The sequence below is a fragment of the Spodoptera frugiperda genome, chromosome 29 (assembly GCF_023101765.2).
Source record: "Spodoptera frugiperda isolate SF20-4 chromosome 29, AGI-APGP_CSIRO_Sfru_2.0, whole genome shotgun sequence".
Lineage (NCBI taxonomy): Eukaryota > Metazoa > Arthropoda > Insecta > Lepidoptera > Noctuidae > Spodoptera > Spodoptera frugiperda.
This window is the reverse complement of record NC_064240.1, coordinates 11,898,785-11,922,941: the sequence shown is the minus strand read 5'-3', so window position 1 is coordinate 11,922,941 and position 24,157 is coordinate 11,898,785. Positions and strand designations below refer to the sequence as shown.

The 24,157-nt window shown below is 34.9% G+C and overlaps 1 protein-coding gene across 1 annotated transcript; it reads right to left on the bottom strand.

The window, feature by feature from the left end:
* Window positions 1-189: 189 nt before the first annotated feature.
* LOC118268349 (aminopeptidase N) lies at window positions 190-21,997 on the bottom strand. Its single transcript, XM_035582802.2, has 13 exons — window positions 21,330-21,997; window positions 13,337-13,510; window positions 9,165-9,482; window positions 6,942-7,131; window positions 5,885-6,141; window positions 5,355-5,547; window positions 4,978-5,164; window positions 3,971-4,068; window positions 3,370-3,558; window positions 2,645-2,823; window positions 1,947-2,069; window positions 1,315-1,399; window positions 190-970 (listed from the first exon to the last, which is right to left on the bottom strand). Exons 1-13 carry the CDS (start codon window positions 21,809-21,811, stop codon window positions 863-865), a joined length of 2,583 nt encoding a protein of 860 aa, XP_035438695.2. The 5' UTR covers window positions 21,812-21,997; the 3' UTR covers window positions 190-862.
* Window positions 21,998-24,157: the final 2,160 nt, after the last annotated feature.

Genomic DNA, 24,157 nt, shown 5'->3' with positions numbered 1-24,157 from the left:
CGAGAAATTCATATTATAAGTTATTTGAATTTCAGTTATTTTTTCTACACCACAATTTATTTTAACTATGGTGACACTCGTGTTTTAATAGTGTAGTTCGTAGTAAGTATTTAAGAAATACTTAAAGACTCCTTCTCGACTGAAAAATATACTATGACATAGGTATATGTAGGTTTAAAACAATAAATGTAAAACATAGAAAACATAATTTATTGTGAGTTTAAATTAAATCATTTAAACATTCTTATATGATTTAGATAAATAAATTGTAAGCTTAATGAAATATATTATTCAATATTAATCGCTTAAAATTAAATAAATTGTAATAATATGTACATATTTATTTCAAAATATATCCAAAAAGCTTAAATATAATATAAGTTAAGAACGAAAAGTTTTTTATCAACCTTCCTTATAACAATTATGACTAGAATTATGGTGTTTATTTTTAGAAAATAAATAAATAATTATAACAGTTACAATGTAATTTTTAGTTTTTTACAGTAAGTATACAAAAATAGAAGGAATGTGTCGTGTGTGAAAAATGGATAGTGTAAAGTATGTATATGAATCTTTTTAATTTTAGTTACATTATTTACTACTCCACTTTTATTAAAATATAATATACAACTATCAAGAGTTCGACAAAAATAAAATTTTCAACAATTTAAAAAGTACAATATTCATAATAAATGTTTGTGTCTAAGGATACAAAGACCAGTAGGAAGTGTAAAAAGATTACAAATAACCCAAAAAGTTTATATAAAAAATATTGTGATATAATACAATAAAAGATTGGTGAATCATAGGACATTATATGATATATGTAATAATAATATTAATTGTAAGTATTATTTATAAGTTACCGTGTAAGTATATTAACGAACATCGCTATAAATATGACATAAAACGAATATTTCACACATGAGGATCCTCCCGTCTGCAACTTCTCCGTGACAGTTTCAACAAACTGTAAAAAGAAATTACTCGTAAATCATAATTTAATTTCACTTTGGCGACACAAAACTGACAGATGACAGAAGTCGCACATAGACTATATTATGAAGTTTACATGCGAATAAATATGGATAGAAAATCCCAACGAACAACAGTTGCGCAGAAATCCCGCCAGGCACGATCACCTCGCCTAGTCCTAGGATACTCCTTTTCTAAGAACTTCACTCTTTGTTCCCTAAACCACAATTAATTAATTTAAACGCTTCAGAAGCCTTAAGAAACTGCTCACGTTATACAGCAGCCAGTCTTTCAACCACTGTATAGAGCTAAAATCATCTAATGTTATAAACAAAATACCTTTTCTGTAGTAGTAGACATTGCTATGGGCATTGGTCTCGGTTCTCCAATTCGAGTTTTAGCGAAAAATCTATTTCTCTCGCGTCTGAAACAGAAAACATGTAGAAGAATGTACTTATACTTTTTTATGCTATAAGCCGATAAACCAGCAGACAAATCACCTGATGGTAAGGAAATGCCGCCGCTCATGGACACTTGAAATGCCAGAGACTTTACTCACACAACGTGCGTTGCCGGCCTTTATTTCTGTGGGGTTAAAATGGCTCTCTCAAGACTTACAAGAAGCATTGTCGGGGAATCGGGGCAAGCGGTAAGTCCCCTCTTTGATTTCGATGTGAGTGAGGTTAATTACCTCCTTCCAGGTCGAAAGGAACGTTCCGTTCGTGCCAACCATGCATGGCTCTCTCACACTTATAGACTTACAAGAGGCATTTATGGGGTTTCTTGCTCGTTCTTCTCTATTCGAAGCTACACTTTGGAACGACCTAGCTTCACTGACGGACAGACTGACAGACTATTGTTTATTTTTCTTTTGTTACCTAAGTATATGGTTTACTTGGAAGAAATTATTTGACTTTGACTTGTAAAGTTTTACTATATGTTTCATAAAACAATGATATTTATTTACTCACACTTTCTTGTCAGCGGTGTTCTTGTCATCCAACTCAATCTGGTTCAGTTTGCGTAAGAAAGTTTTCATCGATGTATCGTTGGCCACCTTGAAGAAGTATGACATGCGACAGTCCGGGAAAAGGCTGAGAAAACAAATTAATAAATAGGAGGTCAAAATCTGATATTACAAATATTTTATTTGAATTTTCCTTAAGTATGTGAAATCATAAAAAAGATAGCCCTTTAAGCCAGTTTTTGATTTTTGTGACCAATTTCCTCTCAGTCGATAATTTGTTGACTGACTCGTTGGTCGAGTGGTCGAAAGTGCGACTGTCGGACAAGGGGTCTCGAGTTCGATTCCCGAATCGGGCCAAGTGTTACTGGGCTTTTTTCAATATTCTCAACTCAGTAGTAGTAGGAGTCGGGAATTGTGCCCAGTATATGGCAATAGGATCACCACCTATTACATGGGACTTATAACAAAAATGGTGAAAAGTGGGTGAACATTGTATAGGTCATTACGTGCACCTTTGGCTACCCCTTTGGGGATAAAAGGCGTGACGTTGCATTGCGTTGATAACTTGTAAAATACTTCAAAGAGTTGTATTATGAAGCTTTCACCTACGGCGATGGTAGCAGGTTGAGCAATGAGGGATGATTTCCCTCTCGAATTTTACAAAAACATCAATCATCTAATAAATCATTAATATAATATTACTTATGCTTATGTCTCGTGTCTTCGATATACAGTTCCTTAACGTGATAGTGACAAGGTTCATAGTTGAGTGAACAAGCGAGTTCCACCACCGAGCTCCTGAACAGCCTCATCAAATACTGATTGTCCTTGCTCTTCACTAGCTGCGTGTAGATCGGAACTATCTTTTTCACCATGAAACTCTGAAATTAAATGTGAAAAAATGAGAAACTTTATTTTAATATTTATGAAGTAAGGCAATAAACGTAAAGTATTACTAGCAAACCTGGCGAACTCCGTTTCGCCACCAATGATTTCCCTGTTTTCCTTGTTTTCTTTAGAAATTTGTCCTAATTTGTTTTTGCTATAAACCTCACGGAGCCCTATACCTTTCCGATGAATGCAAACCGTGGAAATCAGTTCGTGCGTTCTGGAGTTATAGCGTCAGGAAGGGAAGGAAAACCCGACTTATTTTTATGTTATAGATTATTTATAAAAAACATGATTGTGACCAATAATTTTTTTAATGAATCTTTTGATGTCTGTATGGCGGCAGTATATTTGTAAGCTGACCGCACATTTGTCATATAGGTAAACAACAGTGCTTTCTGAAATACCTCAACTTATTAAACTGTGATCTTCGACATGCCTACCAAGTGTGTAGTCTATGAAAAAGTCCAGTAGACCTACAGTCCAGCCGTGGACTGTCACCGGCTGTTAATATAATATGTCTTTTAAAACTTCCTTACCTCCCATTCCCAGTACAGATGTCTGGTCATATTACAAGCAGCGCCCTCAATCATGAGCATATCGTACCCAGACAACGCTGACTCCCAGACTACAGGGCTACGTTCCTTTTCCAGATAATCCAGAATTTCCATGGCCAGGTCAATATCTAAGTCACCGGCTACATAGAGAGCAAATACGTCGTTTACAATCTGAAAGAAGGGATAACAGAAATAAAAAAAAAAATTGACAAAAATCACATCATTATATCATTTCATATACAAGTTTGTAAAGACATAGGCACAAATGGTGAAATGGATTGCAAGAAAGACAGTAGGAAACAATTTCCTGAGTTTTAATTTTATGAACGATTAGTATTTTCGATCTCGAAAGTACCCAGTACCAGTAAATAGATTCCAACTCTATGCTAATGGAATTGCTACGTATGTAGATAAAAGTAGTTAGACTATCCTTGTCCCCATCAAAATAATATAATGCTGTGTCTACCAATAGAGACAGACGTAAGCGGTGAATGAGCCTTCAACAGATTTATTGTCGACAGTCAAATGCCTAATTGACTCTGAGGAAGGCTTTAAGCCAGAGCTACAAGACCGTCTTACTCACTTGGGCTCTATTTAGTTCATCTATGGACATCATATTCTCCTTCAAGGTTTTGGCAATCAGCCTCCAAGTAACTGGATCGTAGTTAACTCTGTAGTAACCTGTAAATATCAACAATCACAATTTAGACCAATTTTTCGACTGTTTGTTAAAACGAGTACTGAATGCTTATCAGTGCCTCTATAATGTGTTTGTTTTCGAGAACGCGAATAAAACTACCAAAGCGCCGAACCAACTCTCGTTTCGAATACTTTAAACAAAGCAAACTAGTACTAAGCCCTCTGATATACTTGAAGTTTCTTAGTAAATACATATAAACAGAATGTTTAATACAAAGTCATGTTTTACTAAGACGCCTACGTCATAAAATATTTGCATTACTTCGTCTACAAAATGCACTGCATCGTGAATAAATCAGCGTTGTTTTACGATCGTGGGTATGACAGAAATAGATTCATTGCTAAAGCCAAGGACTTGTCAAGTTCAGTAGTATTATTCTTAGTAGCTCTAGTCTAGAGATTAAATGCTTACAACTTGTGGTATTTTATAGGTCGTTTCTTTTGAAGTTCGTAAAATGGGTTGTTTGATTTACTGATTGAATGGGTATAAAATACTTTTTATGATGATACAAGTACTTATACTTGTGATGTTGTAATATCATTATCTTTTTTCTGTTTCTCATGAGGTTTTGATATTGGGTGATATTTAAAGTTACTTTTGGGTTAGCTAAAAGTTTGTGGAAAATGGGATTTTATGAAGAGATTTCAATTAGGTAATAAGACTCAGTCAGTAAGCGATTGTCTATTTCGTTATTACATTTGCAATGTAGAAGTAAATACTATGAATATTCGTGTGAAAATAATAAATGCATTTTTTAACCTCTCGTATATAAGAAAACGATAGAAAACACATTGTGTCTCGTGTGGCTCCGGCACACGAAGGTTTCTTCGAAAATATTTCGAGAAAATACATAGGTTCTATTTATTACATTGTAAACATTTGGTACGTACCAGATCCCTGCCTATTAAGTATAATCCATCCATCGTTCAAGACCTCTCCGAAGGTGTAACTTTGGGCACCGATAGTGAATCTAGGGCGGTAGCAGTTGTAGCAGTTCTGGTTGTTTTCAACGACATAAGATATGGGGATCAAGAAATCCGTGACTTCACGGTTCTCGCGGTTGAAGCTGAACTGTCTCTGAAAGAAAGAAATAAAAATAGTACTTTTAAAATAAATGATAGGAAAATCTATACTTACATTTTCACCTATACAAATCATGGAAATAGTCTAAGTGATTTCAACCAAAGCATTAACTAATAACATGTTTAATATAAAATACGACTTTCATTTACAATACATTTCATTTTTATTAGTTGTTAATATCTACCTGCTTTAGTTGAACAGCATTAGGCGAGCGATCTCTCAACACTTGAACGTTGATCACAGGGTATCCTCTCCGTCTGAACCATGAACCGAGAATACGGGACGCCGTGGAACCGTTGAAGAACTGGTGAAGGCACTCAATTGTATTCTGGTCTAATGTCGTGGTGAAATCTTGCAAAGATATGTATTTTCCTCTCCTGTAATGTAGCCAAAAATAAAGTAGTCAAGACTTGCAGTTCAAACATGTGTTAAAGACCACGTATAAAAGCTTATAAAGAGGAATATTGGCAACCAATTGATCAGTATGTGGAATCGAAACTATTGTTTTTTATGGTACCTATAAGCCGGTGAACGAGCCGACAGATCACCTGATGGTAAGAAATCGCTCACTCACACAACGAAACATAACGCAAGCGTTGTTTCACGTCCGTTTTCGGTGAGGTCGTGGTATCATCCTGGTCGATCCGGCGCATTCGTGCCGAAGTATGGCTCTCCCACACTGAAAATTTAATAGTATACCTATTATCTACTCACCTAGATTTGATATAATTCACCAACGCATAATGGAATTTGTCAGATTCCACCCAGTTTTCTAGCATCCATAGTATGGCACCAGTCTTCATAGTCACCAGTTCCTTATACCTTGGTGGTATCTCTATGGCCAGTGAAGTGTTGAAGGTCTCTAATGCTGGAGTGCTTCGGTGCCAGTCCACAGCCATGGCTTTGTGTTTCATTTGAAGACCGTAAGCAGCTAAGCGACGTCTTTCTTGTGTCATGATTCCATGGTTGTACTGGAATTGGTTGATAAAAAATATTATTATACAATTATTTCTTTGTTAAAGTCTTTGTTAGTGCGAATCTACATGGTGTGAAAAAGTTGCTTTTGTTTTTATACTTTGTGTAAAAAAATGACGTGCTAATTATAACTGAACAGAAATAAAGAATTGTAATGTATCATGTAATGGATGAGAGCCAATTTAAATATAAAATGGCAATTTTCAATAGCTCCTTGAAAATATTCTCGATAGCAAAAACATTATTTATTATTTTGATTATAAGATTTTCCCATGACCGATATTCCTAATTTATAAGGCTTATATCACTCGCTTCATAGAAATAAAGACTAAACTGCTTTTCTATGAAGAAGATACCTAAAAAAATGAATGCAATGAGTCTCTGGTTTCTCCCATGATGAGAGAAACGCTTAAAGTCTGTGTTGTGTTGTTTACGCATGCCGATGAATAATAAATTTCTTATAACGAAGGTCATTGGTTCTAGGTCACAATGACGAATCGAACTGATTTCAGAACCGTTTTAGCATTATGCCCCTGAAACTTTACATAGATATTTATTCTCATCGAAAGATACTTTTCTTGTACATCTTCTTTAGCAAGAAGTTTTGATTTCGATTCCGCATTAACAAAAGTGGGTGTTACAAACATTTTTATATTATGTGAACCTTTGCCTTCCCTTTGGGGTATCGAAAGGTATGATACAATGTGTCTATAAAACAAAGACAAATAAGTTGACAAAGACTTGATTGGCTAGCGTTTACTAACGTAAGAAGGGCAATTTTGACATTTATACTCACTTGAGTCAAGAAGTAATAAGCCAAATATGTGGCCATTCCTTCTTTGAACCATTCTTCTTTCCATCTAGTCCTCTCCACCTCCCCAGGGTTGCCCAGCCATATCCTACACAACTGCTGTGCCAGTTCGAAGGTCATGTATTCAATCTGTTTTATGCTGGTGAACTGGTCTATTTTTGCAAGTCGATGTTCTCTGTAATATGTAAAAGCAAAAAATATGTTAGAAATAGAAATATATTTATTTGCTCCAAAACATGGTATACAAAGATCTTACAATTTAAATGGGATTCACATATTTTGCTTAAATTATAAGCATGCAAATATGTATTTAAAATTATCACAGAAATGTGAGTTTGTATCTATGTTAATACAACATGCAAATACTGCCTAATTAAAAAACTAAAACTTATAATCTAAACATTCCTTAAGACTATAAAAATTATGTTGGTTGAGCCATTTGTATAGTTTTTTTTTTTTCTAAATAGACTAGACTCCGTGTTTAAGTTTGTTATATACGGCCGTGTTTAAGTTTGTTATACATGGCCACATAGTTTTTGCTATATTTGGTACTATTAGGTCGGTTTATAACGAGTTTATATGGATCCCGGCGGTTTCTTGGGATAACTTGCTCTAATTCTTGAAAGAAGTGGTTATGTTTCGAGACAAACATACCAGTTTCGTAAATATACAAACACGGCAAAGGCAGCAGACAAGTCTTTTAAAATGAGATTGTTGTATTGATACAGTATTAATGTATAAAGCCCGTAGAACATACCTATTTGTTTTTTAATATCGGTTAAACAAGAAGCTCTATAGAAGTAAAAGAATGAAGTCTGAGGGTACCTAATTAAGTTAATTTATTGTCTATAAAACATGTCTGCGACATTTCCTGAAGTCAAGTTCATTGTTATTTAAAAATAAAATTAATACAAAGTGCTGAAATATATTTTAGTTCACTACACGTCATATGTTTTGAGTATTATGACTCACGACGACAAAAAAAACTTAGGTTTTAAATTCGTTGCCAGGTACAAATATATAATATGTTTTATTTACACATCGTCGGTCGTTAGGTTGTTTCAACCGCTCAATTGCCCGTGTAAAATATATATTTAAAAAAGATTTTTATAGAATCGCTAAAAATAATCTAAATAAAGTTTGCTATAAACTTTATTGAAGACAAAAGTTATACAACATAAAAACAAACACAGTTTCAAATTCATTGAATATATTTAGAGACGAAATATTCACAGATTGGGATATCTTCATGCGGACGGGTATGCAATCCCCGCCACCCACGGACACACGAAACACCCACAGGTGTTATGAGTGCGTTGCCGGCCTTTTTAGGGTAAAGAATTTTAAGATTGTTGGAGAATCAAGGATTGGGAAGATTGGGGGGGGGTTAGGTAATTGAGCCTCCGATAACCAGTCAAACAACGAAACAAAACGTCGGTTTTCTGTGACGCCGTGGTTTCACTGCGATCGAGCCAGGTCATTCGTTCACAGAAAAACAAAACTAATTATAAATATTAAAAATCAATAACGAAAGAGAACAACTGGCATAATAATATTAATATTCGTATTATAACAGCTGATACTACTTAGTCACATCCAGCATACGACCTTGGCGTACACGCGACTCCTAAGATTAGAATTTAGGTCAAGTTTTGCAGATTCTAGTACAGGAAGCGAGATTTCTCTCAAATGTTGTCGTGGGCTATTTTTTCATTATAAATCTGTCTCTTGGCATAAGTGTTAGGCACTTTAGTGATATTCTGTATAGTGTGAGTCACTGTTTTCAAGATTTTTTTGTGAAGATTTTTATTTTTAAAATCTTAATTTTTATCGAAAATGTTAAACTGGAAAATAATCTGAGACCGTAGTTTATCTCATAGATAGGGTTTAAACTAGTGTGTTTTGATTAATTACTCCATAGATTGACCTGTGATTTCACTGCTGTTGAAAGTTGGTGATTGTTACCTTAAAGGCCATTTTAAACATTACATATTTTAAGTAATTTAAAAGGAAAACTTTTCATATAAGTCACATAACATATAATAATACGTATATTCTAGCATCTAGATCCTATATACATAGTTATTTTTAAGTCTTTGACTGCCAATAGCAAACTGTTGAAGGCAAATCCTCCGCTAACGTCGGTCACCGGTGACCACCGCGGCGTTCAATGTGTTAAGGGACTGATTTCTAATATTAATAACTTACCCGTTTGTCAGGAGATTCCAACTTCCAATTTCATATCCATTAATGTCAGCTGGCACCGCTATCAAATTAATCGGTCCTTGTACTAACGGACGATTTTCCTTCGAGTATTCATGTATCAGGTTTATTATGGTTATGCCATAGTTGTGGATAAATTGGTAGTCACGTAGTTCATCTTTAGGGGCCCATATGATTAGTGTATCGTTCACTATTCGACCTTGTACACGACTACTCGCGAACAGAGAGTAGTGGAATCCGACTTGATGCAGACCAACTTGAGGCGATGGGATGTAGTCCACAACTATATAGTCGCCTTTTATCCTGGAATCAAAATAAAAGTTCATTAACATATTATTCTAACGCAAGTGCGACTGCCGGACAAGGGGTCTCGGGTTCGATTCCCGGGTCGGGCAAAGTATTTACTGGGCTTTTTTCGGTTTTTCGAATATTTTACAGTGGTAGCACGGAGTCTGGAATTGTGCCCATTATATGGCAATAGTCTAACCTCCTATTACATGGGATTTATGATACAAAAGGTGAAAACGTGTCTGTACATTGTAAAGCGGCATTACGTGTCGTAATGTACACCTCTGCCTACCCCTTCGGGGATAAAAGGCGTGACATATAGGTACTATGTACTGATTTCGAAAAACGTAATAAATTCAAAGAAGTATGAACAAATACCCTAGCTTGACTCAAAGGAGTGATGTAATAAAATGCATTGTATTATGACTAATGGGTTTATAGGTCAAGTAATTTTATTAGTATTCAAGAAATCGGTATTCCATTCATTTATGCATTACATTGAAGAATTAACATAAACACCCAAATAAATACCTGTTTTAAATGAGGAATTACTTTCTTTGTAAACAACTAAACGAAGTTGGCCAAGCGACATCAGCATGATAGATGCTTATTGTGGTGATAGTGCAAATCCGCGTAACTAGCATTGGATAATTACGCGTATCTGACAAATGGAGCCAATGTCCAATTTTGCGGGCATTCCGCATAAGATCCCGATTGATAAATTTTTACTATATTCTATTTAAAAATGAGGCATTTGAGTTTTGGCCCTTAAAATAACGATATTAATAATTTATGTTTTAACTTGCTCCTGTAAAATTAGATCAAATAAAGATTCGCGGCTTTAACCTATGGTAGATTTGCCGTTTTGCACTATCCGACGTTATGTCGCTAGGCCTTAATTTTGGCACAGAGAATTAGGTATCATTGATTTTCTACCTCCATAGACAACCGGATATATTAGACTTCCTTGACTTGTAAGGATATAGTAATAGTCATACATACTTGTTCCGAATTTATAATACTGCCAAAATATTCATAGGACGTGATGCATTTATGACATCCATTTAAATCCGATAACTATACAATGAAACTATTGGAGTCGCATACTTGATTGGTTTCAAGCGTGGGTGATGTGATTAAATAATGAATAGTAGCTCTATTATAGAAGTCTGCAGTTCTTATTGAAGTAATAGGTGGCGACTGATGTGGGTGCTAATTTCTTAGTACTTTTAAATTCCTTTGGCAATGAACCATTAGAATTTGTTGTTCAGTGACTAAATTTTGGTCATAGCTTGATATAACTTCAGTCTTTATAGCCATTCCTATGAACGTTAACATATACCAAACTAACTTCTGCCTGCAGCTTCGCTCGCGTTCCCCTATCTATCCCTGTTCCAAATTTCATGCTGATCCTTTAAACCTTTTTGTAGGGATTGAGTAACAAACATACACATAATCTCACAAACTTTCGTATTTATAATATTAGTAAAATTGCTAGAGTTATACATATTTTTATACCCAATGATTAGAAAATGCTACCCGGAATTAGTCCGCCGACGTAATTTGTACATATGGTTTATACGAAGAGTAAATAAACAAATAAACATAAATACATTACAGCATAGAACGATACGTGTTATGTAGATGACATCTCTATAATTAATTTCGGATAATAACATGCATCATACCACCTGTGATACCACCTAAGCTGTAATTTTGTATATGAGCTTCTAGCATCTCTTGAAACTAGTCGAGTTCCTCGCCAAATAGTTACGCTATTAAGCCGAAAAACATAATAACTGATAACAACTTTGCTCGAACGATTTAAGTAATCATTGATACAATATTTTATCATAGATATAAATAAATGAACAAATAATTTAGTACAAGTACATCAAAATTGATTCTCTTTACGACATAAGCAATACTGGTTACCGGTCATGACGACACGACGCGTCTTAGCCACAATAATTGACACAATTCTCAGAGTCTAGAGTTGGAGCGATCTCCTTATAGGGACTAACGTCTGGTGGACCGAGGCGACACTGCGAGCGGATACAGATTTGATTAAATATATAGGTATAATGTTGAGTTATGAGGTATGATCTTTGAAATCTAATTGTTGTATGTTGAAAGTGTCTTAAACTTAAACAGTACTTCATATTTGATTTTGTATCTTTAAAAAATGGGTGATACTATTAAAATGCACACTTCTATTTAACACCTTTGCTGCGGTAATAAAATGTATTACTTCCACCTGGTGCGGTGGCAGTCCAAACAAGCCTGCCATAAACTTTCAGACAGTGCGTGGCGGGCATTTTGAGCCCGCCAATAAAACATTTTTTGTCATTTTTGGTTTTGAGCAGTTTTAAAAACTGATTTAAACTACAAGTTACATCGCTAAACGCTAGCGGTAAGACCTGTCTCTTCATATCTAATGCTCAATCACCCGACAAAAAGAGGAAAGTTGAAAATATTTTCTATTTCCGATTAACCACCACCCAAGTTGGAAGTGAAGAGAAAACGCTGTCTTTCGGAAAACTAGACGACTATTCTTCAATCATCAAGTTGTTACGAGTTTTTTTTTTTAGTAACGCTTTGCTCTTTACTAGTTCTGTGAGAAGTTTACTTTTTCTTCCTATACAAATATTTTGGGGATCTGCAAATGATTTTGGTTTTAATAATAAATAAGACACCTAATATAATCAAAAACATTCGTATGGGATCAGCCCATACGAATGTTTTTGATTATATTCGTCGTGTCGTGTTTTGATCGTGACTATTTATACTAAAGTACAAACGCATCGAAAAAGGGCTTCATTATCAAGCTTTGGCGTCAATATTTATGTTCTATCAAATGTTAACATCGTGCATTCACATAGATGCCAAATTAGGAGAATTGTTTTGATTGAAGATCACGATCAATGGTAAACTAAATATTAAAGGGAACACCATCTGGGTACAAGATCAAAGGTTATTAGAAGAAATGCTTATGACTAAGTTAAGCGCTAGCCAAATATAGCATAGGGCATGATGGTCGCCCAAAAAAGTTACCAAGTTCATCAAATTCAATGAAAGATGTATATATCACGCATTCGCCTTAAACTATACACTTACTGACATACATTGTACCAAAAATACAAACATATCATCACGCCTTTAATCCCCGAGGGGGTAGGCAGAGGTGCACATTATGGCACGTAATGCCACTGTGTACACCCTCTTTTCACAATTAATATTGTAAGTCCCATGTAATAGGTGGTGAGTCTATTGCCATATACCGGGCACATTTCCAGACTCCGTGCTACCACTGAGAAATTTTCGAAAAACCGAAAAAAGCCCAGTAATACTTCGCCCAACCCGGGAATCGAACCCGAGACCCCTTGCCCGGCAGTCGCACTTGCAACCACTCGGCCAACGAGGCAGTCATTTTACCACTATATATTATAGATAAGATATGGGAGACGTTGTGCATATCAGAACAACATATTTGAGCCTATAGCCAAATGCCATTTAGCACTTGTATTCTTGTAAAGTAGAAAACTTAATTGTATGAGATTGACGTAAATTTTGACACTTATCAGTGTTACGCCCGAATAATGAAATGCTACTCAATTTTAACTCGTACTTAAATGTCATCCTATCTCTGTCATTTTATAAAGTATTGATAGCGATGGAACAAGTCTTGAGAGCGTCTTAAAATTGAGTAGTGTTTTAGTATTTGGACATAATTCTTATACATTGAGTTTTCTACTCTCTCTGTAGATAAGCGCTACAGTAGCATTTGGCTAAAGGCTCTGTATAGATAAGAAGTTACTCCACATTTGTCATATCATTATGTAAGAAGGTTAAAAGCTAAGGAAACTTACCCATCTCTTCTCTGTTCTTCAGCTATGACAAGACTTGTGTTGGTATATTGTAATTCTGGAAGTTGCTTCACGATATACACCTTGAACTTGTACACTGCTTCAAATCGTGGGTTCTCGAAGCATGGGAAGAAGTACTTCGCTTTGTTCGGAGATAGCCTTGTTGTGAATAGGTATCTGTAATAGGAAAACATACAGGGTTAATTCCTCAGAACAGCTTTTTTTTAAAGGTTGAAAATCATCCAATGTTTTTTCTCGTCTTGGGCAAGGCGAGAAAGAGTATCAGACTAAAATTCACCCCACACTAGGATTTTTTCCTATGTCCCGCGTGCTTTTACAAATATACAATTTCACAAACACATGACATCCAGACCCGAAACAACAACTTGTGGATCACACAAAGAGTTGCTCCATGTGGGAATCGGACCCGCTATCCCTTGTACGGTAGCCGATTACCCAGCCACCGCACCAACTATGCAGTAAATAATAATCTATTTAACAATCCAGGAATAGACCCTGAGACCTATTGCTGGACAGTCACAATTGCGGCTTCTCGCCTAACGAAGCAATTTAAAGGCATTTGTCTCACATTATCAGGTGAGTAACAAATTGTAGGAACAAAAAAACTAACTTGCACAAGATATGAACCAAGGTCGCGCGGCGTCAGGAAGTAATTGTGAGCACGCTGCAGCGCGTCTAAACAATATGATAGAACCCACATGTTTCTAATTTAGGGTCTATTTTTAAATGAAATAAAACATTTAGCAAGTTTATTTATTTTAAGCTATGTATTGCATTCAATGTTATTTTTTAAATTCAGTTTTGTACGTAAAGGCTCTTACAGGAGGAATGTCATTGGAAAGAAATTGTCAATAAAGTAAACATCAGTACGGGTTGAATGCCTTTAATGCCCTGTCCGACATGCGCTTGTAAAATGTACATATTTAATTAAACCCATTGGGCAATAACCTACTTGACAACTAAAAATGCAAAGTAATTAAAACTAATGAAAATGGCTTGTATAAGTTTACTGGCTACAGTGTGGAGTCTCGGGTTCAATCGTGTCGTGCCTTTTTGTCTAGATATCTTTCTTATCTTAATAAAATAAAATTTGTTTAATGAATATTTTTATCTTCTAATTAATTAAAATGAGTAAGATAGGTATTGAAATAGACTTTAAAATCAGACATTTCAAATATTGTTTAGTGTTCCTATATTGTCAGTAACACGACATATGTCCCATTTGTTATGACTAACGAAGCGAGACACCGGGCAGACGAATTATTTAGCCTACATGCTTGTTAAGCTTCAAAATTCTACCTTAAACTCACACAATCTCAAATATACCTTCATAACGTAGGTTTAAGATTGATTTTACTTCATCCAATATCAATTTTAGTATGTAGTAGGAGGAAAACGCGACAAATACTACAATTCAGGTGAATTTTGATCTTGAGATTAGGACCTAGTGTGATGGATGATGTGTAGGCACACAATGCCATTGCACTATGCAAAACCAGTACAAACTAACCTTTGAATGTACGGAAAGATCATACAAAGCGAGACCGTGATAAACGTTGCCCCACACTATGATTTTCTCCTGTGTCGTAGGTGCGTTTACAAACATACAAGTTCACATACACATGACACCCAGACCCGAAACAAAAATCTGTGGATCGCACAAAGAGTTGCTCCGTGCGGGAATCGAACCCGCTACACGTTGCACAGCAGCCAGTTGCCCTGCCCCGTCACCAACCGTGCAGTGTTGCTGCTTAAGATTGATTATGTGTTGTGTATTGTATACATAAGTAGGTATTAAGAAAAATGTTTTATTAAAAAACGTAAATCATGTATAAGTCGCCGAAGGCCTTGCAGAAGTATAGCACCCACACTACAAAAGAACGCGGGATTAATAGTTAGATAATAATAATTATGGTAATACGATACCCACTCGTTATTTTATGGATTTTTTCTCGTCGTTTATCATAAGAATCTAGTAATACACTCTTTAGGACGCGTATATTGATAATTTCACCTTGGGCGATAGAACCCGGGGGTATATCTACATACATAGATCTACGCAAGACACATGATTTTTATTATATCTCATAAACCGGCAGTCAGGAGATTAAGGAAACCATCATTTCAATTTGCAAAAGAGCCCTTAGCGCATTACACATAGTGAATTGGTATTAGAGCATAATTTTGTAGGATTAAAAAAAAATCTACTATAAACCCAAAATAACCTAACTGCCGCTATCAGAGATATTTAATGATTACTTAAACTGTTCCCTAGTAACGATTTTGTTTGGCAAACTATATTGCTAACAACTGTGTCAAGTAACCATTAAATGACTCTGACTACGGCAGATGACAAAGTAAAACATCTATTAGGTACTGTAACAAAACTTAAGTACCTACTTTAAATATTGAAAGTTCGATAATCCATAAACCAAATCTAATATTATGGCTACTATAATATTAATGTGGGTGTAAAAGCAATTGAGATCTTCTTGTGTGGCATACGTACTAACAAAGTTAATCAATATTCGATATCAAAGTTAATCAAATTACTGCGACCGCTAATATTTTGACGCCAACGCAAACTTCACTTAAAAATAACACACAATGGAGCTTTTACTTTAGTGTTGATCGAGTGGTCGCAAGCTTGGTTGTCGATGAAGAAATATCAGATTCATTTTAAGAGCAAAACTTTGAATGAATGAAAGAGATATACGTATACATACACAAACAAACTAGATAGATTATTACATAGGATTGGGAAGAAACGAAAATACAAAAGGAGAAATTAATAACGATGATCTAATAAGTAATATCGTTAAATATAAAAGTTGTAACAACAGACTACATTATTTATAAACATAAAAAAATGCTCTCTCTGTATTTATTAAGATTTGTTTATTTATATGATGTAATTGTTACATGTATACGACAGAAACTACGTAACTACATCACATCAACACCCTGTTAGTGGCCACTGTTGACCAAAGCTTCTTCTGGAACGGAGAAGGTTTGAGCAATAATCACCTTGCTTGCTTATAATTTATATTAAGAAACTATAAGCCCAGGTTTCCTTACGATGTTTTCCATCGCCGTTAGTTAGTGCTGTCTAAAATGCTTAGAAAGTACATAATTCGGAAAAAGTCACATTGGTACTTGCCGTTGGAAGCAAACCGGCATTCTCATGTACGAGAAGTGGGCATCCTAAACCCTCGTAACTATGTACATGTCTACATTTAAACATTAGAATTATCAACACGAAGTTCTAATACATCGCTGCAATAAAACACTTAATATTTATGGCTTTTTTGCCATATTCTGTTTGTATGTATCTAGACAAAACGTGGGAGAGAAGGTCGCTCGTATATGGTCCTCGGCCTTTGTAGATAAAGGTAGTTTGAATAAAAACTAGTCACTTGCTAATGTGTACTGGACTGGCCAAGTATTTATGTAGGTTGTAGTATCGTAATGATGCATAAGTATTATCTACTGTTGAAGATGATATAACTATGATACAATATGTGTACTAATACTATATAATATTTAGTATTGGTTTGGTTTAACCTATTAGTAAACATGTGATGTAAGTTATGTTATTATATTCACCGATTCTAATAGGGATAATGACGGGGTAATGGAAAAATATTAAACACGTATTTTTTTTATTTTGTCATATAAGATTACAATACTTAGAAAAGAAATAAAGTTTTGGAGTTAGAGCAAATACGACATTTCTACGTATAAAATTTACCTAGAAGTGACGTCACGCGATATTTCAAATCGATATATCTTTGAAAGTATTTGTTACAGTAAGAAAATAAAAATACGCGTCTCATATTTTAAAATAATCTATAATTCATTCATTTGTTCAAACTACTTACGTGGTACTGAAGTTCAGAATAGCATATGTTTGTAATACACTATTAACACATAGGTATTTTTGTTTTTCTTATTCTTAAATTTGTTTTAAAGTAAACGATGGAAACGCTTTTAGAATCATTCAAGTGAGTCAGTATTAGAGTAAAATAAATTTATAGCTCCACAGTAAATGATTTTATTCATCTGTTGTTGGTTGCTTTAAAACTTAATAATAATAAATGTATTTTATTTAATGAAAACACAGCACACATACATAACCTCAGTAAGTACTGCTGAACCATTGAAGACCGATTAATAAAATAGCCCTTTCAAATAGTTTTCACTTGCCTTTTTAGGAAGGATAATAATAACACAATTGTAAAGTATCTAAATATTATACAAAACCATTTTTAATATAAGAATATTAAAAATGGTTTTGGCATGGCAATGGCAAATTAAAATACCCATGACAATAAAAAAATAGACGAATGACATTAATTGTTACACGACCTAGCAGCTCAGTACTGAGTACCTACACTCGATGACATAATTACTAAAGTCAATTTAATTGAATGAACTGATTCAATGCATTTCAAGGTTGTACGGACTTGTGCAAAATAAAATTAGCACCAGCCGGAGTGACGTCATAAAGAATGCGTTCTTGAAAACTGTTTAGACATTTTGCAGAGCACAAATATTTGGTGAAGACGATTTTTATACCTGGCATTATTGCTATAAAAGTTGCCTAAGTTTGATGGTTCAGTACTAGGTAAGGTAGTAAGATATGTACTGCAAACCTCTTTATATTGTGCCCTACCAGATTCATATTGTTTTAACTTTATAAGATACCACCTGTATAACATATGGAATCCAAATAAAGTATTGAGTATTATCAAGGTAAAGGAGATCTGCTATAGTAGTTTGAATAAAAACTAGTCACTTACTAATGTGTATATTTTATAGTAATTAGGTAGGATGAAGACAAGTATCAAAATTGAATACTGTGAATGAATCATCAAAATGAGTTTAAAATTAAGCAAAGTAATGAGATTATCGTTTTTTTTTTTTTGGATTCGTCAATATTGGTTTTATGTAGAAACAATTTAATTTTGACTGGTGTAACGTCTTCAGTTTGTATGCAGACAAACAACAAAACACATGTTGCCTTCACAACTACTTAGTTACATCACTTTTATTCATTGTTGTGGTTTTAATATTGAACTTGAAGATAGAATAAAAATGTGTGATCTCATTTGCATTCGATGTGGGTATGTAGGTACTTAACATATGTAATTTGTAAAATACAAAGACCATATTTTGAAAAGACTTTTATGTGAAAGGGGAAAATCGAGTAAACTCCTAGCCTAACCTAGCCTGAAGAAGTTAGAATTGCGTTTCCGATTTTCGCGTTGAAATATAAGACACAAATTCGAAATACCGCTGTATTTCGAACATAATATAGACACACTGCAATGTCATTGTATAATGTACATGCACCATTTGTATTAAAGTCCCATGTAATAGGGACTGGTTTGGGTAGAGCCAGACATTTTTGAAAACAAAGTAATACCATGCCTGACCTAAACAAAATATCAAAATTTTCTTTGCTCAATCTAGACAACTGTAGTCGTAATTCCTCAGTTCAGTTGTCAATAAACAACATAGTAGAGATAAGCAAGATAGGCACAAACAGTTGGCAAAAAACCTAACTGTGACTAATGCACTAATTACTCATAATGTTATCTTAGGAACACTATTTCGATCCGCCATTGACCTGACTGACCTAAAGCTTCAAGACCAAACCGTTTATTTAATAATAAACATTGTGTCATAATGAGAGCTTTGTTTATATAATAAATTAGAACTATTTGTGTATCTAGGATTTGTTAGATAACGGTGTAGAAACAGATGCAATAGCATCACGAGTTTTGTCTAAACTGCAAAATAAGCTAAATTATCTAGCTAGAATGCAGGGGTAATTTTTTTTGTTTTATGAAAAATCGTTGTCTCACACTAGGATTTTCTCCTGTGTCGTGGGTGCGTTTACAAACATACAAGCTCACATACACATGACACCCAGACCCGAAACAACAATTTGTGGATCACACAGAGTTGCTCCGTGCGGGAATCGAACCCGCTACCCATAGCGCGGCAGCCAATTGCCCAGCCACCGCACCAACCGTGCAGTCAAATAAGATTAATAATCAATATGAGTGAATTTTTTTAACATGGAACAAGGAAATAACTGAAGCATTAAAAGAAACCAGACTCTTTAAAATAAGTTAAAAGGATTATAGAACTGTTAAAAAGAAAAAAAAACTAAACCTTACTTAAAAGTTTTTACTATACAACCTCAGTGCAAGGCTCGGAACCGGTTTAAAAAATACCGGTTAATACCGGTTTATATCGGTTTTCCTCCGAACTTTTCTTAAGAACGTGAACATTAAAGAACTTTATTTTAACCTAAATTAACCGGTTTATTCGACGAGGGGCATGTCGGTACACGCGTTGAAATATTATTATTGAAATAAGCTAAACAGCGCGCGGCGTTTCTTTGATGTGCGTTGTATTAACCGGTTTTTATTGCTCTAAACCGGTTAATCCGAAAAAACCTTTATGAAAATACTGTTCCAAATACCGGTTTAAAAAAACCGGTTTCGCGAACGAAACCCAATGTAAAGGTTTTGCGTACAAGTACATAATAACGGTTTGAAAATTTAACCGGTATCCGAGCCTTGCCTCAGTGTATAAATACAGTCTGCCTAAATACAGCAAAAAGTTTACATAACAACAGCTCGTGTAGCAAAAAGTATGCATCATCCAAATTAGTTGGCATCATCGTATTAGCGCATTGCTAAGTAATATTACGAGTGTAACAAGCCGTTTAAACAGACAATGGAATGTATGAACAATAGTGTAGTGTAAAGACCAGATTATGTTTAGGGATACGGATAAGGATATCATAAAGTAATTATTTTATATGGTATAAACCGTAAACGAGATGGTAAGCGATCAGCGCCGCCTATAGACACCCGAAACATCAACATTACAAGTACGTCGCTGGCTTTTAGGGGGTGAAATTGAAGGATTGATGGGGAATTGGGGTATTTCGAAGATTGGAAAGGGGAATAATTATTGGACCTGCGGTAATCTCACTCACACCTGGAAACAGCGCGAGCGTTGTTTCACGTCGGTTTTCTATGAAGCCGGTCGAGCTGATTTTTTATACTAAGAAAACTTAAACTGATTTTTATACTAAGTGGTTAGTATAAGTCCTATACATAGTCCCTTCTTTCCCTCCTGTCCTATTTTTTGAGGGTTCTAAATCGAGCTCGTTTCACGTTATGTCGCAGCTAAATGCCCTGCAACCGCCCCAACCGTGCCATGCACAGCTAATCAGTTGTAAAGAGTGACAAGAGCGAAATATATGTATAAAACAACATTTTTCCTTACGTAGGAAAACAACCCAAACTCTTAGTTACTCAGTGATAATCGATCGATGTAAAAGAAAGACAGACGGAAACATAATAAGCTAGCATAAAAAACAAATTATTTAGTTTAAACTCTCCCAGCAAGAAGTATAAATACATAAATACATTTATCATTTATTTAAAACCTATGAATTGGGTAAACCGATACTAAATAATTATATACCAAAATAAAAAAGAACCTAGTATACAAAATCATAAAGAAAACATAAAAAATAACCCAAGTGTAATCTGATTGAAAAAGCCCAGTGGAGAATTTCTTACTCGTTCTTCTTCATAGAAATCTACACTACGGAACGACCAAATAGCTTCACTAGAGGCCTGACCGACAAACAGACATTGTTAATATTGTATATTTGCTTTGACGTTCAAAAGTGCCTTCCTGGTTCTATTTGATATAAATAATTTTGATCTTCAATAATAATCACAAGACTTATTTTATGACCTCGTTTTCCGATATTATGTCACGTAAAGGCATAATACGTAGGAGGATTATTATTTACGTCTCAACAGCAGGATTTCCTTTTTTGTGTGTACTTAATGTGTGTGTTTACAAGGAGACAAGAATTTCCGCTGTCATTTTTGTATTAGTCCTAGAAAAAGAAAAAAAACTAAACTAGAATACTTACTTATCCTGTTCACTCTGCTCATCATAATATTTTGCCAAAAACACACCCGTACTGTCTTTACTCACAAATTTTCTAAACGAAATTTTAACAAAATAAAAATGTCTGTCATTCACATGATACACTTGCAATGGCTCATTTAAATATATCTGTAGTTTGCTCGTTAAATAATTGTATTCGAAAGGCCTGGCAACGTTTATTATGTCGCGTGGTCCATCATAAACCTTTATTGAACCACTTTCGAATTCTAAATCCTTCGCGTCAAGCTCAATCACGTTCACATTAGGAGCATTAGCTATTATGGTAATTGTTAATTCACAATCGTAGTAAGCACGGTGGGGATAAATATAAGGGTAAATATTCAGTTCGTATTGCACTGGGTACACTGTATAATTCAAACATTCTTCGTCCACCACAATATTTCCTTTTGTCAACGAAAACAAACAGAAAATAAAAAAAGCGCGAAATATTTTTTCACTCGTCATTTTTATTTTTTTATTTTATTCACAGCTTACATTCAGCCAGATATGTTTAGCATTTGTTCGTCTTAAAAATATTAAAACCTTTTTTAATTAATTCATAGTTCGTTTTTCGAATTTCGCGCCAAAGAGAGCGTTTTACGTGGGACACGTCTGAACGCGACGCGCGCGTAAATGCTTGTAGTAGAGTTGTTCCTCTTCACAGACTAGGCGCCGGCTCACGAACAACCAGTATTTCTTGACCTTCCCCACCTCTTTAATTTCTCATATCATTAGGGCTTCTGAGGGGATTTTAATGTAATGCCGCAGATCTTCGCTTATTGGACGTGCAGTATATTTATGTTTGTGCATATGGTTTACCTTCAAGTATGAATTCAGTACGGGTTCTTTTGAAGCATATTTTTGGACTATGATAATATTGTTTACTTTTGCTAAAATGATATGTTTGCCAAAATAATATTCTTGGAAGTGTTTAAGAAAAGATACTAGGTATTGTATGAGTGGGTCTTACAATACATAGTTACCTAATATGTTTATTGAACTTAATATTTTTTTTATGTTGTGCTTATCAAATTATCAACACAACAATGCAAGATTTATTTAGCAAATATATCTTTTTTTATAGCAAGCAACATATTCGTATTTTTTTGTATAGGCGGAAATTCAGTACCTAAGATAGAAAAAGCAACTGAGAGAAAAAGCAAATGTTATGAATGCGTTACAAAGTGTAATCAGGTAACTCATACAAATAGTGAAATGTCATTCACATCACTGGATGAAATTTCACACATCATTTCACAAATTGTACCATTGTACAAAAAAAGAAAAAATAACAAACTGAACAAAACGAACTCATTGTCCACTAAAATTGCTAAAGAATGTAATTCAAGTCAACAGGCAATTTACCGCACAACACATTAGAAAATAAATCAAATCCCGTGTCCTAGTATGCCCACGCCCCAATTCATGTATCAGAGCATTATGGGCGTATTTACCTTAACCGATCCGATATTGAATCGGGATCGTCGATAACCGATATCCAACTTACCGAAAGATTTCTCGTATTTCGCATATGTAAAATAATAAAGATATTTTTTTATGGAAAAGGAGCAGTCGAGCGCCGCCCATAGACACCCGCAACACCAGAGGAGTCACTGGTGCGTTGCCGGCCTTTTAAAAACGAGTATGTTCTTGGGTATGCTCGGCTTGCCCTATAAAGCCACTGCACTTCAATGTACCGAGACAAAATTTATTCACGTAATGTAAATTATTTTAATTTATTTTTGACAGGCCTTCGGCGTCTGGAGGTGTCGTGTAGGTACTTATGTATATCAGAGTCGGATCCAATATCCAATACCGGATAGTGCGAAAGGCATTGTGTCTACATTTTCTCCTGTGTCGTGGGTGCGTTTACAAACATGTTCATATGCACATGACACTCAGACCCGAAACAACAATTTGTGGATCACACAAAGAGTTGCTCCATGCGGTAATCAAACCAGCTACACGTAGCATGGCAGCTTGTTGCCCAGCCACCGTGCCAACCATGCAGTAAACTGTTACAGGTATCATCATCATCATCAGGTATCACTTCACTTGTCCCGATATCGGATCACTGTCCGAAATCGGATCGCTGTCCGAAATCGGATCGCTGTCCGACATCGGATCGCTGTCCGAAATCGGATCGCTGTCCTACATCGGATCGCTGTCCGACATCGGATCGGATAATATGAAAATGTAGTTACACCTAACAATAGAGTAACGGTGAACGAAGACAATTGATCTGGAAGACTGGAAGCGACCGACGTGTGGGCCGAACGCACTTAGCAACTATTCCATACAGATTATACACCCACGTTTACTTCCATGTGTTATGTTATGATAGTTGCTTTGTGTACAAAAAAAAAACAATATTCTGTTTTTTTTTATTTACATCAGATTATTTTTGTTTATTCTGATCTTAAAGATTCCTTTTTGAAATGCCTGTCGTCTCGTTGTTTTCTTTTTTCAATATCAGATTCTTTTGGTTGATTATTCTGGTCTTAAAGATTTCTTTTTGAAATGCCGTTCGTCTAGTTGTCTTTCGAAAAGGTGTTTTGGACTGTTTTATTAAAATTTAAATATCAATAGCAAAAAGTTAGATTATAAAATATGAATTGTTTAATAGATAACTAGAATAATGCAGTTTATTGATTTTGATTACCATTTTACAGCTGTTTTTTCTATTTACACGAAAATAGAAAAATCTAAAAAGAACGCTTATTAGGTAACATTTTACTTTTCTTTATTCAAAGTCTCTATTTACACACGCACATTTTTTTCTCATACTAACTAATACATTCCTTTTCGTAA

Bases quoted from the DNA above. Each gene is read 5' to 3' on its own strand.
- LOC118268349 (XM_035582802.2), bottom strand. From the start codon at position 21,811: ATGACGAGTGAAAAAATATTTCGCGCTTTTTTTATTTTCTGTTTGTTT. The intron at 5,165-5,354 runs GTAGATATTAAC...TCTTTCTTTCAG, and splicing joins ATGCTGTTCAACTAAAGCAG to AGACAGTTCAGCTTCAACCG. The intron at 2,824-3,369 runs GTAAGGAAGTTT...ATTTAATTTCAG, and splicing joins ATCTGTACTGGGAATGGGAG to AGTTTCATGGTGAAAAAGAT.